At 51.2% G+C, this 16,807-nt stretch overlaps 1 protein-coding gene across 4 annotated transcripts in view; it reads right to left on the bottom strand.

Moving 5' to 3' along the window:
• Positions 1-16,807, bottom strand: part of SERHL2 (serine hydrolase like 2) — a 206,762-nt gene that overhangs the window by 85,642 nt on the left and 104,313 nt on the right. For all 4 annotated transcript variants that reach the window (XM_075320901.1, XM_075320904.1, XM_075320902.1 and 1 more), the window contains one exon: positions 14,635-14,714. In XM_075320901.1, coding sequence (XP_075177016.1) covers positions 14,635-14,714 — 80 coding nt within the window. The remainder of the gene's footprint in view (positions 1-14,634; positions 14,715-16,807) is intronic.

Genomic DNA, 16,807 nt, shown 5'->3' with positions numbered 1-16,807 from the left:
ACGGCAGGCGTCCAATAGAAGCGGCGGGGCGGAGATGAGCGGGACGTAACATCCCGCCCACCTCCTTCCTTCCGCATTGCCGGTGGAGGCATGTAAGGAGATGTTCGTCGCTCCTGAGGTGTCACACACAACGATGTGTGGTGCCGCAGGAACGGGGAACAACAATGCTCATAAGCAGAAAACGATTTTTTGTTTCAGGACGACCTCTCCGCGGCAAATGATTTTGACCACTTTTGCGATCGCTTAAGGTCGTTCATAAGTGTCACACACTGCGATCTCGTTAATGAAGCCGGATGTGTGTCACAAACACCATGACCCCGACGATAATTCATTAATGATATCGTAGCTTAAATATGCTTACACAGTACAAAGAAAGATGAACAATCTACACATCTGAATTACAATCAACAAAATGTCCTGATTAGTACAAAGTTTGCCATCTTTCCACCACTATGATAGAAAATGTAAAGACTTCTCCCACCTAACTGTGACAGAAAACACATGCTCCCTGACTGGTAAATGGGGTGATAACATGAGAAGAGTGTCCTCTATGGATTTCTGTAGGTAGCATAGATGACAGTAAGACGCTGTCATCTTCTTTCTTGATGTTTCTTCCCCCTCCCACGCTTCTCTCACAGGCACACAGAACAAGAAAGTAAAAACCTTTTAGGCTGCTCCCTGAATTCACTGGAATATTGAAGCTAGCATAATGAGCTTGGTAAGTAACAGGAGATGGTTTTCAACACTACAACATGTGGGTGCATTTGCTTGTGTTAGGCCGGCGTCACACGCTACGATATATCGGGCGATATGTCGTCGGGGTCACAGATTCCGTGACGCATATCCGGCATCGTTAGAGATATCGTAGCGTGTGACAGCTACAAACGACTATGAAAAAGCAAAAATACTCACCTTATCGTTGCTCATTGACACGTCGTTCATTTTCATAAAGTCGTTCCTCATTCTGCGCGCCGGTTGTTCGTTGTTACCGTGGCAGCACACATCGCTCCGTGTGACACCCCGGGAACGATGAACTGCAGCTTACCTGCGTCCCACGGCTCCCGCCAGCAATGAGGAAGGAAGGAGGTGGGCGGGATAGTACGTCCCGCTCATCTCCGCCCCTCCGCGTCTATTGGGCGGCCACTGTGTGACGTTGCTGTGACGCCGAACGTCCCGCCCCCTTCAGGAAGAGGATGTTCCCCGCCCAATGAGAGGTCGTTCGGTAGTTAAGTACGTGTGACGGGGGGGTAAATGACTTTGTGCACCACGGGCAACAAATTGCCTGTGACGCACAAATGACGGGGGTGGGTGCGATCGCTCATGCTCACGATATCGTGATATCATGGGCTCATGATATCACGGGATATATTGTCCCGTGTGACGCCGGCCTAACTGTGAGCAGTCAGCATGGCCTGTACTTGCTACCATGGTCTCCACATCCCTGGACTTGTCTCCTTCCGGAGAGTTATGGGATGTCATTAGTTGGCAATTACAAAACAAGCTGCCAGAAACCGTTCTTAATGACTTGTGTTCCCAAGTGCATTCAGCGTGGCTGAACATTACTCAGACAACCATTAAGAACCTCAGCAAAAGCAGCCAAGGTGTGCAAGTGTGAGAATCAGGGGCAGACATATCATTGGTGCAGCTGCACAGGGGCCCAAAAGTTTGGTGGGCCCATTTCTACTTCCAAAACAGGTGGAATTGTGAACTTTGATGCGTTATTGGACTGAAAAGGGCCAAAATACTGTTCTTGCAGAAGGGGCCCTTTTCTGTCTATGTCTGCCAGTGGTGGGAATTTCTGCTCAGGGGTGGAACAATTGCGATCGCAAGGATCGCGACTGGGCCTGGGGTGTCGGTGGCCCGCCAGGCCCAACCCTTGCGTCCGAGGCTGCACATTCAGCTGAAATGCATAGCGGTGCAGAGATCCATCGGGCCCCTGTATTGCGATACACGCTGCTGGCCAAGCAGAAGCCGGCAGCTTTCATCTGTGTCCCAGTGACTGAGGGCAGCACAAAGCAATGACATCATGCGTTGCAATAGCACCAACACCAGTGAAAGCTGCCAGCTACTGTGTGCTTGCTACACAGGAGGACGCTGCGCGATGTGGGAGCCAGGGATGATGAGTACAATGTTGTTCTTATTTTCATTAGACACAATGGAGACATATTTACCAGGATGGGGACTTATATACCTGGAAGGGAACAGTATATTTCAGGGGGGGGGACAGTATATACCAGAAAGGGCCCGCAGAGGAACAGTATACACCAGGAGTGGGACAGTAGATATTACGAGGGAGACCGTATACAGCAAGAGGGCCCCAGAAGGAGGACAGTAAATACCAGGAGGGTCCCAGGATGGGGACATACAGTATATACCAGGATGGGGACATTTTTACCACGATAGAGTTATATATACACACACCAGGATCTGGGCTAGAATGGGGAAGATATATACTAGAATGGGGGGCATATATACCAGGATGGGGGATATATTTACAAGGAAGGAGCCCAGGATGGGGGACATTACTACATAATGGGGGGGAAACTCATATGTCTTTATAGGTTTTAGAATGCTTAATGTATGCATACATCTGACCAACATAAGGAGAGAAAAACCACAAAGAACTATATCAAAAAAACACCAAAAAGGAGCCAAGACAAATGATATGTGCACAAACAGAATGTGGTGAGCCTTCCTCATAAAGATGGCTGCAGCCAAGGTGCAAGATGCTGATGTCACAGCCACTCAACCTCCACACTAGAGGGGAGGGGCGGCTGCTTAGCATAAGACATGCACACTAATAAGGCTTGCACTGGGAGCCCATCATATAATGAGTGAAATGCACAGTGTCTGAACTGCAACCTATAAATGACGCCAGAAACCCAGGTCAGGCGGGCAAAACAACACTATATAGGTGCATCTCGCACGGATACACGAGACGCACAGTGTCTGAATTAAGGCCTATAAATGACGCACACCAGGTCCAGGTGGGTTAGTTAGCACTATGAGTACATAACACATGACAGGCTCACCATTTAACCACCTGAATGCCAAAGGTCCACACACATCCTGCAAAAATGGATAAAATGTGCCATACCTCAAATAGTGAGATATTAGTTTATATTTTGGCCCAAAATATGTAAGCTCGCAATCCGTTCGGGAAGGATTCTCACACTTGCGAGTCCCTACACTGAATTAGTTAGAAAAACCACAAAGAACTATATCAAAAAAACACCAAAAAGGAGCCAAGACAAATGATATGTGCACACACAGAATGTGGTGAGCCTTCCTCATAAAGATGCCTGCAGCTAAGGTGCAAGATGCTGATGTCACAGCCACTCAACCTCCACACTAGAGGGGAGGGGCGGCTGCTTAGCATAAGACATGCACACTAATAAGGCTTGCACTGGGAGCCCATCCTATAATGAGTGACATGCACAGTGTCTGAACTGCAACCTATAAATGACGCCAGAAACCCAGGTCAGGCGGGCTAAACAGCACTATATAGGTGCATCTCGCACGGATACACGAGACGCACAGTGTCTGAAATAATTCACTCATTATATGATGGGCTCCCAGTGCAAGCCTTATTAGTGTGCATGTCTTATGCTAAGCAGCCGCCCCTCCCCTCTAGTGTGGAGGTTGAGTGGCTGTGACATCAGCATCTTGCACCTTGGCTGCAGCCATCTTTATGAGGAAGGCTCACCACATTCTGTGTGTGCACATATCATTTGTCTTGGCTCCTTTTTGGTGTTTTTTTTTATATAGTTCTTTGTGGTTTTCCTAACTAATTCAGTGTAGGGACTCGCAAGTGTGAGAATCCTTGACGAACGGATTGCGAGCTTACATATTTTGGGCCAAAATATAAACTAATATCTCACTATCTGAGGTATAGCACATTTTATCCATTTTTGCAGGATGTGTGTGGACCTTTGGCATTCAGGTGGTTAAATGGTGAGCCTGTCATGTGTTATGTACTCATAGTGCTAACTAACCCGCCTGGACCTGGTGTTGTGCGTCATTTATAGGCCTTAATTCAGACACTGTGCGTCTCGTGTATCCGTGCGAGATGCACCTATATAGTGCTGTTTAGCCCGCCTGACCTGGGTTTCTGGCGTCATTTATAGGTTGCAGTTCAGACACTGTGCATTTCACTCATTATATGATGGGCTCCCAGTGCAAGCCTTATTAGTGTGCATGTCTTATGCTAAGCAGCCGCCCCTCCCCTCTAGTGTGGAGGTTGAGTGGCTGTGACATCAGCATCTTGCACCTTGGCTGCAGCCATCCTTATGAGGAAGGCTCACCACATTCTGTGTGTGCACATATCATTTGTCTTGGCTCCTTTTTGGTGTTTTTTTCAACATAAGGAGAGCCAAGTCCAAATTTTGCACCAGGGCCCATCGAACTCTAGTTACACCACGGTTTCTGCTTATAGCACTCAAACTGTATACTGAAGAAATCAAGATATTTTGAAAATTGCTTCCATCTGTTCTTCATTTGCATATCATTAACATCTCTATCCATCCAGTGATTTTCAAGAATTCTTTGACCTTTTTCTACTTGATGTTGCAATTCAATGTTGAGTTGAGAATATTATGTAAATTATAATTTATAAATGATAAATGGAATTATACCATTAATATATTCAGAATTTTTTAGGCAATTATTTTAGTTTATTTTAATAATTTTGTATGCTGGCATTAAAGTCCAAAAAAAGATGTTTTGTTACTGCTTGTGTTTTCTTGGATGCTGAGGTCCCTAATATTATAATATATTTCTGCGTAAATGGCACAATTAGTGTTGAGGAGAGCCATAAGATTAAATACTTAATTAACCTCTGGACATAGAGCACTGTGAGAAGTGTGTTCAATTAAATCAATTCTCTATACATAAGCCAGTCACTCTTCAGAGAAAGCCAAGATGGCCCCCGATGACATCACAAACCAAACCATCAGCATGGATCCTCCAGATGACGTCCCTCCCATCACCATGGATCCATCCGATGACGTCATTGACCCGCCCATCAACAGCAACACAGATCTCCCCATTGGCTAGCCCATGAACTGTCCCACTAAATGGGCATATCCAAACTTGTGTACGCCCCTAGCATATATAAAGAGGATGCATGCTCTGTACTGTTCTGTTCGGTGCCATTTCTAGTGACCAAGAAGAGACTTCATATCCGACTGTGTCTGGTGTGAATTCTTTTATGCATGCACTTGGCCTATACCAATTTGGCCAGGCAGTAGGCAACTAGTGATCTCTGGTTAAGAGTTCACCCTAACATTAGTACCGGAGTGTGTCTGTACTAGTAAAAATACCTGAGAGGAAAAAAGTGTTTTAATCTAAAGCCTCACTCACATGAGTGTATTAATCGTATGAGGGCAATGCAAGAAAATCTCTCATTGCATTCTCACCAATGTTAGTCAATGAGTTGGAGCAGATGGTCAGTTTTTTTCTCATCCAGATTCTGGGGAAAAGAAGGGAATTTTGTTTACTTACCGTAAATTCCTTTTCTTCTAGCTCCAATTGGGAGACCCAGACAATTGGGTGTATAGGCTATGCCTCCGGAGGCCGCACAAAGTATTACACTAAAAGTGTAAAGCCCCTCCCCTTCTGCCTATACACCCCCCGTGCTCCCACGGGCTCCTCAGTTTTGGTGCAAAAGCAAGAAGGAGGAAAAAAATTATAAACTGGTTTAAAGTAAATTCAATCCGAAGGAATATCGGAGAACTGAAACCATTCAACATGAACAACATGTGTACACAAAAAAACAGGGGCGGGTGCTGGGTCTCCCAATTGGAGCTAGAAGAAAAGGAATTTACGGTAAGTAAACAAAATTCCCTTCTTCTTTGTCGCTCCATTGGGAGACCCAGACAATTGGGACGTCCAAAAGCAGTCCCTGGGTGGGTAAATAATACCTCATAATAGAGCCGTAACGGCTCCGTCCTACAGGTGGGCAACCGCCGCCTGAAGGACTCGCCTACCTAGGCTGGCATCCGCCGAAGCATAGGTATGCACCTGATAGTGTTTCGTGAAAGTGTGCAGGCTCGACCAGGTAGCCGCCTGACACACCTGCTGAGCCGTAGCCTGGTGCCTCAAAGCCCAGGACGCACCCACGGCTCTGGTAGAATGGGCCTTCAGCCCTGAGGGAACCGGAAGCCCAGCAGAACGGTAAGCTTCGAGAATTGGTTCCTTGATCCACCGAGCCAGGGTGGATTTGGAAGCCTGTGACCCTTTACGCTGGCCCGCGACAAGGACAAAGAGTGCATCCGAGCGGCGCAGGGGCGCCGTACGAGATATGTAGAGTCTGAGTGCTCTCACCAGATCTAACATGTGCAAATCCTTTTCACATTGGTGAACTGGATGAGGACAAAAAGAGGGTAAGGAGATATCCTGATTGAGATGAAAGGGGGATACCACCTTAGGGAGAAATTCCGGAACCGGACGCAGAACCACCTTGTCCTGGTGAAACACCAGGAAGGGGGCTTTGCATGATAGAGCCGCCAGCTCAGACACTCTCCGAAGGGAAGTGACTGCTACTAGGAAAACCACTTTCTGCGAAAGGCGTGCGAGGGAAATATCCCTCATTGGCTCGAACAGTGGTTTCTGAAGAACCATCAGCACCCTGTTCAGATCCCAGGGTTCCAACGGACGTTTGTAAGGAGGAACGATGTGACAAACCCCCTGCAGGAACGTACATACCTGTGGAAGCCTGGCCAGGCGCTTCTGAAAAAACACAGAGAGCGCAGAGACTTGCCCCTTAAGGGAGCCGAGTGACAAACCCTTTTCCAATCCGGACTGAAGAAAGGACAGAAAAGTGGGCAAGGCAAATGGCCAGGGAGAAAGACCCCCCGCAGAGCACCACGACAGGAAAATTTTCCACGTTCTGTGGTAGATCTTGGCGGACGTTGGTTTCCTAGCCTGTCTCATAGTGGCAATGACCTCCTGGGATAATCCTGAAGACGCTAAGATCCAGGACTCAATGGCCACACAGTCAGGTTGAGGGCCGCCGAATTCAGATGGAAAAACGGCCCTTGAGACAGCAAGTCTGGTCGGTCTGGTAGTGCCCACGGTTGGCCGACCGTGAGATGCCACAGATCCGGGTACCACGACCTCCTCGGCCAGTCTGGAGCGACGAGGATGGCGCGGCGGCAGTCGGCCCTGATCTTGCGTAACACTCTGGGCAACAGTGCCAGCGGAGGAAACACATAAGGGAGTTGAAACTGCGACCAATCTTGAACTAAGGCATCTGCCGCCAGAGCTCTGTGATCGTGAGAATGTGCCATGAATGCCGTGACCTTGTTGTTGTGCCGGGACGCCATGAGGTCGACGTCCGGCACCCCCCAGCGGCAACAGATCTCCTGAAACACGTCCGGGTGAAGGGACCATTCCCCTGCGTCCATGCCCTGGCGACTGAGATAATCTGCTTCCCAGTTTTCCACGCCTGGGATGTGAACTGCAGAGATGGTGGAGGCCGTGGCTTCCACCCACATCAAAATCCGCCGGACTTCCTGGAAGGCTTGCCGACTGCGTGTGCCGCCTTGGTGGTTGATGTATGCCACCGCTGTGGAATTGTCCGACTGAATTCGGATCTGCCTACCTTCCAGCCACTGCTGGAACGCTTTCAGGGCAAGATACACTGCCCGTATCTCCAGAACATTGATCTGAAGTGAGGACTCTTGCTGGGTCCACGTACCCTGAGCCCTGTGGTGGAGAAAGACCGCTCCCCACCCTGACAGACTCGCGTCCGTCGTGACCACCTCCCAGGATGGGGGTAGGAAGGATTTCCCCTTCGATAATGAAGTGGGAAGAAGCCACCACCGAAGGGAAGCTTTGGTCGCCTGAGAGAGGGAGACGTTCCTGTCGAGGGACGTCGGCTTCCTGTCCCATTTGCGTAGGATGTCCCATTGAAGAGGACGCAGGTGAAACTGCGCGAAAGGGACTGCCTCCATTGCTGCCACCATCTTCCCCAGGAAGTGCATGAGGCGCCTCAAGGGGTGTGCCTGACCTTGAAGGAGAGATTGCACCCCTTTCTGTAGTGAACGCTGCTTGATCAGCGGAAGCTTCACTATCGCTGAGAGGGTATGAAACTCCATGCCAAGATATGTCAGCGATTGGGCCGGTGTCAGATTTGACTTTGGAAAATTGATGATCCACCCGAAACTCTGGAGAGTCTCCAGAGTAGCGTCGAGGCTGTGTTGGCATGCCTCTTGAGAGGGTGCCTTGATCAGCAGATCGTCCAAGTAAGGGATCACCGAGTGACCCTGAGAGTGGAGGACCGCTACTACAGTAGCCATAACCTTGGTGAAAACCCGTGGGGCTGTTGCCAGGCCGAACGGCAGTGCCACGAACTGCAGGTGTTCGTCTCCTATGGCGAAGCGCAAGAAGCGCTGGTGCTCTGGAGCAATCGGTACGTGGAGATAAGCATCTTTGATATCGATCGATGCAAGGAAATCTCCTTGGGACATTGAGGCGATGACAGAGCGGAGGGATTCCATCCGGAACCGCCTGGTCTTTACGTGTTTGTTGAGCAGTTTTAGGTCCAGGACAGGACGGAAAGACCCGTCCTTCTTTGGAACCACAAACAGGTTGGAGTAAAAACCGTGACCCTGTTGCTGAAGAGGAACAGGGACCACCACTCCTTCTGCCTTCAGAGTGCCCAGCGCCTGCAGAAGAGCCTCGGCTTGCTCGGGAGGCGGGGATGACCTGAAGAATCGAGTCGGGGGACGAGAGGTGAACTCTATCTTGTAACCGTGAGACAGAATGTCTCTCACCCAACGGTCTTTTACCCGTGGCAGCCAGGTGTCGCAAAAGCGGGAGAGCCTGCCACCGACCGAGGATGCGGATTGAGGAGGCCGAAAGTCATGAGGAAGCCGCTTTGGTAGCGGCACCTCCGGTGGTCTTTTTAGGACGTGACTTAGACCGCCATGAATCGGAGTTCCCTTGATCTTTCTGAGGTCTTTTGGACGAGGAGAATTGGGACCTGCCCGCGCCCCGAAAGGACCGAAACCTCGACTGCCCCCTCCTCTGTTGGGGTATGTTCGGTTTGGGCTGGGGTAAGGATGTATCCTTTCCCTTGGATTGTTTGATGATTTCATCCAAACGCTCGCCAAACAATCGGTCGCCAGAAATTGGCAAACTGGTTAAGCGCTTTTTGGAAGCAGAATCTGCCTTCCATTCCCGTAGCCACAAGGCCCTGCGGAGTACCACCGAATTGGCGGATGCAACCGCCGTACGGCTCGCAGAGTCCAGGACAGCATTAATAGCGTAAGACGCAAATGCCGACGTCTGAGAGGTTATGGACGCCACCTGCGGCGCGGACGTGCGTGTGGCTGCGTCAATTTGCGCTTGACCTGCTGAGATAGCTTGTAGCGCCCATACGGCTGCGAATGCTGGGGCAAAAGAAGCGCCGATAGCTTCATAGATGGATTTCAACCAGAGCTCCATCTGCCTGTCAGTGGCATCTTTGAGTGAAGCCCCATCTTCCACTGCAAGTATGGATCTAGCCGCCAGTCTGGAGATTGGAGGATCCACCTTGGGACACTGAGTCCAACCTTTGACCACGTCAGGGGGAAAGGGATAACGTGTATCCTTAAGGTGCTTAGAAAAACGCTTATCTGGACAAGCACGGTGATTCTGGACTGCCTCTCTGAAATCAGAGTGGTCCAGAAACATACTCGGTGTACGCTTGGGAAACCTGAAACGGAATTTCTCCTGCTGAGAAGCTGACTCCTCCACTGGAGGAGCTGAGGGAGAGATATCCAACATTTGATTGATGGACGCAATAAGATCGTTCACTATGGCGTCCCCGTCAGGAGTATCAAGATTGAGAGCGGCCTCAGGATCAGAATCCTGATCAGCTGTCTCCGCTTCATCATCCAGAGATTCCCCCCGCTGAGACCCTGAACAATATGAAGATGTCGAGGGAATTTCCCAGCGAGCTCGCTTAGTCGGTCTGGGGCTGGGGTCTGTGTCAGAGACATCACCCTGGGATCTATGAGACACCCCGGGGGGACCTTGCTGGTCCAACTGAGGGGGGCCAGGGAGCAATGATTCAACAGTGCCCCTGTGCTGAGATACCGGTCTGGACTGCAAGGCTTCTAGTATCTTAGCCATAGTCTCAGAGAGTTTATCCGTAAAGACTGCAAACTCCGTCCCCGTCACCTGGACAGTGTCAGCAGGTGGTTCCCCCTGGGCCCCCCTTAGCAGAGGCTCCGGCTGAGTAAGTGCCACAGGGGCCGAGCAGTGCACACAATGAGGGTCAGTGGATCCTGCCGGTAGCGGGGTCGTACATGCGGCGCAGGCAGCATAGTAAGCCTGTGGTTTGGCACCCCTGCCTTTTGTGGGCGCCATGCTGTTGTCTTCCCTGAGCAACACAATAGGGTATATAGCCAGAATCAACTGTGCACCATACAGTGTAAAGTATATCCTATAAACATATAATTTAAAATTACACTTCTGCACAAATGGGGCTAGCACCACAGGTGCTGCTTACCACCCGCTTAAAGCGGTTGTGAGGCCACCAGAGTCCCTGCCTGGGTCTCCCAGAATTTGTCCCCCTCTGCAGCGTTCAAGGAGCTGACAGGAATGGCTGCCGGCGTCCTGAGGAGAGGAGGGAGCCGTGGGCGTGACCCAGAAAGTGCGGGAACTGGTGCCCCACTGTGCACAGTGAGAGGGGTGGAGTATCCAAAGCATGCTCCAGCCCTCAGTGCTGCTCGTCCTGTGCAGCGTCCCGCCCTTCCCCTGACTGGCAGGGCTGGGGGCGGGAGGAAAAGAGACTAGGCCGCAAAAGCCGGGGACTCGAGTAATAAGCGCGGCCGCCGTATAAGCGCGGCCGGCGCGGAAGTCCCCGGCGCACTACAAGTCCCAGCCGCGCCGCAGTGTTAACAATGGCAGCGGCGGTCAGCGCGGTAGTCCCCATACACAAACACACTCAGCGACGCTGCAGTGTGTAATGGCACATTTAACACGGTCAGCGCCGCGGTCCCCGGTGCACTAGCACACCCAGCAATGCTGGAGTGTTGCTGTGCGCGGTCCCCACGGGGATACAGAGTACCTCCAAGTAGCAGGGCCATGTCCCTGAACGATACTCGGCTCCTATCCAGCAGAGTCCCCAGGAGCTGTGGATGGAGCACGGCCTCAGTGCCTGGAGACCGATTAGGATCCCACTTCACCCAGAGCCCCAAGGGGGATGGGGAAGGAAAACAGCATGTGGGCTCCAGCCTCCGTACCCGCAATGGATACCTCAACCTTAACAACACCGCCGACAAGAGTGGGGTGAGAAGGGAGCATGCTGGGGGCCCTATATGGGCCCACTTTTCTTCCATCCGACATAGTCAGCAGCTGCTGCTGACTAATCCGTGGAGCTGTGCGTGCATGTCTGCCTCCTTCGCACAAAGCAAAAAAACTGAGGAGCCCGTGGGAGCACGGGGGGTGTATAGGCAGAAGGGGAGGGGCTTTACACTTTTAGTGTAATACTTTGTGCGGCCTCCGGAGGCATAGCCTATACACCCAATTGTCTGGGTCTCCCAATGGAGCGACAAAGAAAAACGGATTGCACACGGATTATAAGTGAGACAAAATCATCCTACTCTCCTGGATGAGATTGGGACCGTTTTTTCATACGCTCGTGTGACCCCCAGCCTCAAGAGTAGCATCTATATACATAATCAACAGTTGTGGATGTCCACCTATTCCGGCAGGCACCGCAGCACAGTTGCGCAGCCACAATTTGAACGATGCTCCGGCTTCCAGGTCCTCACGCACGCACGCACACATGGATACACCGAGCACGTACACACACACAGCGCATATGCATGTATACACTGAACACAAACACACACACTGCTGTATACTCACCTGTCCAGGGCCACCGCTTCTGCTGTCAGCGCTTTACTGCAGTTGAATGCTTTGTGGCGCTGTAAAGCATTCAACTGCAGTAAAGCCATAACAAACTGCAGCGGCCTCTCCGTACACCGGACGCTATCACGGAGGGGTCTGTGCGCTGCAGCTGGAGGCACCGCTGGCACGGAGGACAGGTGAGACATGGCATAATAGGGGACAGAAGGGAACCAGCAGTAGCACATTACTAAACAATGCGCTCATTACTGCAGGGGACATCAGCCCCCCCACCAGATCTGTATGACCCAGCTTCCCCCACCCGATCTGTATGCCCCCAACCCACCTCATCAGATCTGTATGCCCCCAGTCCCTCCCCCCTCCACAAGATATGTATACCACCAGGCCCACGGCATAATAGAGGACAGAAGGGAACCAGCAGGAGCATATTACTAAACAATGCGCTCATTACTGCAGGGGACATGAGCCCCCCCCCCCAACAGATCTGTATGTACCTCATCAGATTGGTGTTCCCATAGTCCCCCCCAACAGAACTGTATGGCTCCAGCCCCCCCCACCAGATATGTATGCCTCCAGCCACCCCACCAGATCTGTATGCCCCCAGCCACCCCACCAAATCTGTATGCCCCCAGCCACCCCACCAAATCTGTATGCCCCCAGCCACCCCACCAAATCTGTATGCCCCCAGCCACCCCACCAAATCTGTATGCCCCCAGCCACCCCACCAAATCTGTATGCCCCCAGCCACCCCACCAAATCTGAATGCCCTTAGCCCCCCCCACCAGATCTGTATGCCTCCAGCCCCCCTCAAAAGAGCTGTATGCCTCCAGCCCCCCTCACCAGATCTGTATGCCTCCAGCCCCCCTCACCAGATCTGTATGCCCCCAGCCCCCTCACCAGATCTGTATGCCTCCAGCCCCCCTTACCAGATCTGTATGCCTCCAGCCCCCCTCACCAGATCTGTATGCCTCCACCCCCCCTCACCAGATCTGTATGCCTCCAGCCCCCCTCACCAGATCTGTATGCCTCCAGCCCCCCTCACCAGATCTGTATGCCTCCAGCCCTCCTCACCAGATCTGTATGCCCCCAGCCCCCTCATTAGATCTGTATGCCTCCAGCCCCCCCAACAGATCTGTATGCCCCTAGCCACCCCACCAAATCTATATGCCCCAGCCCCCCCAAATCTGTATGCCCCCAGCCCCCCACCAGATCTGTATGCCTCCAGCCCCCCCACCAGATCTGTATGCCTCCAGCCCCCCCACCAGATCTGTATGCCCCCAGCCCCCCCACCAGATCTGTATGCCCCCAGCCCCCCCACCAGATCTGTATGCCCCCAGCCCCCCACCAGATCTGTATGCCCCCAGCGCCCCCTCATCAGATCTGTATGCCCCTGACCCCCCTCACCAGAACGGTATGCCCCTAGCCCCCCCCCCACCAGAACGGTATGCCCCTAGCCCCCCCCACCAGATCTGTATGCCTCCAGTCCCCCACCAGATCTGTATGCCACCAGCCCCCTCACCAGATCTGTATGCCTCCAGCCCCCTCACCAGATCTGTATGCCTCCAGCCCCCCTCACCAGATCTGTATGCCTCCAGCCCCCCTCACCAGATCTGTATGCCCCAGCCCCCCCACCAGATCTGTATGCCCCAGCCCACCACCAGATCTGTATGCCCCCAGCCCCCCCTCATCAGATCTGTATGCCCCTGCCCCCCCTCACCAGAACGGTATGCCAATAGCCCCCCCCCCCACCAGATCTGTATGCCTCCAGCCCCCCCACCAGATCTGTATGCCTCCAGCCTCCCCACCAGAACTATATGCCCCTCCACCAGATCTGCATGCCCCTAGCCCCCCCACCAGATCTGTATGCCCCCAGCCCCCCACCAGATCTGTATGACCCAGCCCTCCCACCAGATCTGTATGCCCCCAGCCCCCCAACCAGATCTGTATGCCCCAGCCCCCTCACCAGATCTGTATGCCCCCAGCCCCCCCACCAGATCTGTATGCCCCTAGCCCCCCCACCAAATCTGTATGCCTCCAGCCCCCCCACCAGATCTGTAAGCCTCTAGCCCCCCACCATATCTGTATGCCCCTAGCCCCCCCTGACCAGAACTGTATGCCTCCAGCCTCCCCTCACCAGATCTGTATGACCCCAGCCCCCCCTCACCAAAACTGTAAGCAACAAGCCCCCCTCACCAGATCTGTATGCCTACAGCCCCCACCAAATCTGTATGCCCACAGCCCCCCTCACCAGAAATGTATGCCTCCAGCCCCCCCTCACCAGATCTGTATGCCCCCAGCCCCACTCACCATTGCTCCTCTCAGCACCAGTAAGCATAGACAGATGTTGATTTCACTGCACTCCCGATGCGACAGCATCGGGCCTATTTCTAGTGTACACATAGTTGTCAGATGATAAACCCTCAGGGACGCTGGTTTTTTTGGTCTTGTGCTCCTAACCCACATACAGAATACATTTCTCAGGGTGGTGGGGAGAGTCTAAGTTTTTTGTTGCCTTTTCCTTCTTCATTTTTCTTCCATTTCTCTCAAATATATTGATTGTGTTATGATGGTTTCACATGTCCAACATTCATGGTCTGAGTTCAGACTGGTATGGCTGGACTGGAATCTGGTCTCCATACAAGAACTGAAGTCATATGTGAGGATGGTGAGTTTGGATCAGTAAACCTGCAATCGATCTTAGCCCATAGTCAGACCATTAATGTCAGACATGTGAACCCAGCTTATCCAAACACCATCATTATATCTACTTACCACCAGGAGTCGGTTTAGTCCCACGTTGCAAAAGCACTTTAGCAGTGTCAGAGTTCAATGATGGATTGCCATCCAATAACCTAAATAAATGCCAAAAGGTAAAAAAAAACTTGCATAGAAGCTGCTGACTCAAGTATATAAAGCATACCATAGTTCTGCATTTGTATGTTAATTGCTTCATCCTCCAGCACACACTACATAAAAAAACATTAAAGAATACACATTATCCCTCAATCTAAGCTTTATTGATTCTCTTTAATCAGGTTATATAAAGGGCATAACGATCGTGGTCGCAGCAATCGTGACCGCGACCGGGGATACAGGGGACCCCAGCGCATGTTTCAGCTAAATGTGCGTCTCAGGGAGCACATCTATCTGAAATACATTGCTGGACAGTGACCCATCGAGTCCCTGTACTGCTATGTGCTGGCCGCCAATGAAGGCTATGAATATTGACTGCTCCCCATGCCCATAATCCAGGGCATGGGAAGCAGAAACTATGCCGGCACCAGCAGCTGACCTCGCTATAAGTGGGTGCGTCACGTATGACAGTGATGTCACGTTCAGCGCCCCTTATATGGTGGTCAGTGGCGGCATGCCATAATCAGAGGAGGACACCGGAGAAGGTGAGTATAATTATTTATTTTTATTACTGTGTGTCACCCGGGGGTATCATGTGTACCAGGATGCGGCCAGGCTGGGGACATAAACCAGGCTGGGGCCATTATGGCGACATGTATACCAGGATGGGGCCATTATGGGGACATCTGTACCACGATGGGTCCATGATGGGGACATGTATACCATGATGGGGACATCTGTACCAGGATGGGGCCATGATGGGGACATCTATACCAGGATAGAGCCATGATGGGCACATATATACCAGGATAAGGACATACAGTGGGGGGAATAAGTATTTGATCCCTTGCTGATTTTTTTACGTTTGCTCACTGACAAGAAATGAACAGTCTATAATTTTAAGGGTAGGTTAATTTTAACAGTGAGAGATAGAATATCAAAAATAAAACCAGAAAATCACATTGTATAAATTATATAAATTATATAAATTTATTTGCATTTTGCAGAAAGAAATAAGTATTTGATCCCCTACCAACCATTAAGAGTTCTGGCTCCTACAGACCAGTTAGACGCTCCTAATCACCTTGTTACTTGCATTATAGACAGCTGTCTTAAATTGTCACCTGTATAAAAGACTCCTATCCACAGACTCAATCAGTCAGACTCTAAGGGTATGTGCGCAAGTGTTCGTATTACATGCAGTTACGCTGCGTTCTGCACCGCAGCGTAACTGCATGCGTCCTGCGTCCCCTGCACAGTCTATGGAGATTGTGCAGGGGCCGTGCGCACGTGGCATGTTAGAACGCAGCGATTCGGCTGCTTGCCGAATCGCTGCGTTCTAAGAAGTGACATGTCACTTCTTTCGTGCGTTCTGCATGCTGTCTATAGGGAGAGGCAGCATGCAGAGTGCACGAATCTGCCGGCACCATGCGCTTCAGAACGCAGCTTTTCAGCTGCAGAGCTCATTTTCGGTGCGGTGCAGAGCGCACACGTGCGCACATAGCCTAACTGCTACAACATGGGCAAGACCAAGAGCTTTCTAAGGATGTCAGGGACAAGATTATAGACCTGCAGAAGGCTGGAATGGGCTACAAAACTATAAGTAAGATGCTGGGTTGGAAGGAGACAACTGTTGGTGCAATAGTAAGAAAATGGAAGAAATACAAAATGACTGTCAATCGACATCGATCTGGGTCTCATTGCAAAATCTCACCTCGTGGGGTATCCAGGATCATGAGTAAGGTGAAAGACCAGCCTAAAACCACACGGGGTGAACTTTTTAATGATCTCAGGGCACCTGGGACTACTGTAACCAAGAAAAACATTGTTAACACATTGCGCCGTAATGGCTTAAAATCCTGCAGTGCCCACAAAGTTCCACTTGCTCATGAATGCACACATGTAGGCCCGTCTGAAGTTTGCCAGTGAACACCTTGATGCGTCTGAGAATCATTGGGAGAAGGGGCTGTGGTCAGATGAAACAAAAATTGAGCTTCTTGGCTTTAACTCAACTCGCCATGTTTGGAGGAAATTAAATGCTGTCTATGACCCAAAGAACACCATCCCCTACTGTCAAGCATGGAGGAGTAAA

This window comes from Anomaloglossus baeobatrachus, chromosome 8 (assembly GCF_048569485.1).
Source record: "Anomaloglossus baeobatrachus isolate aAnoBae1 chromosome 8, aAnoBae1.hap1, whole genome shotgun sequence".
NCBI lineage: Eukaryota > Metazoa > Chordata > Amphibia > Anura > Aromobatidae > Anomaloglossus > Anomaloglossus baeobatrachus.
Note: the sequence above shows the minus strand (reverse complement) of the source record. Positions and strands in the feature narration are given on the sequence as shown.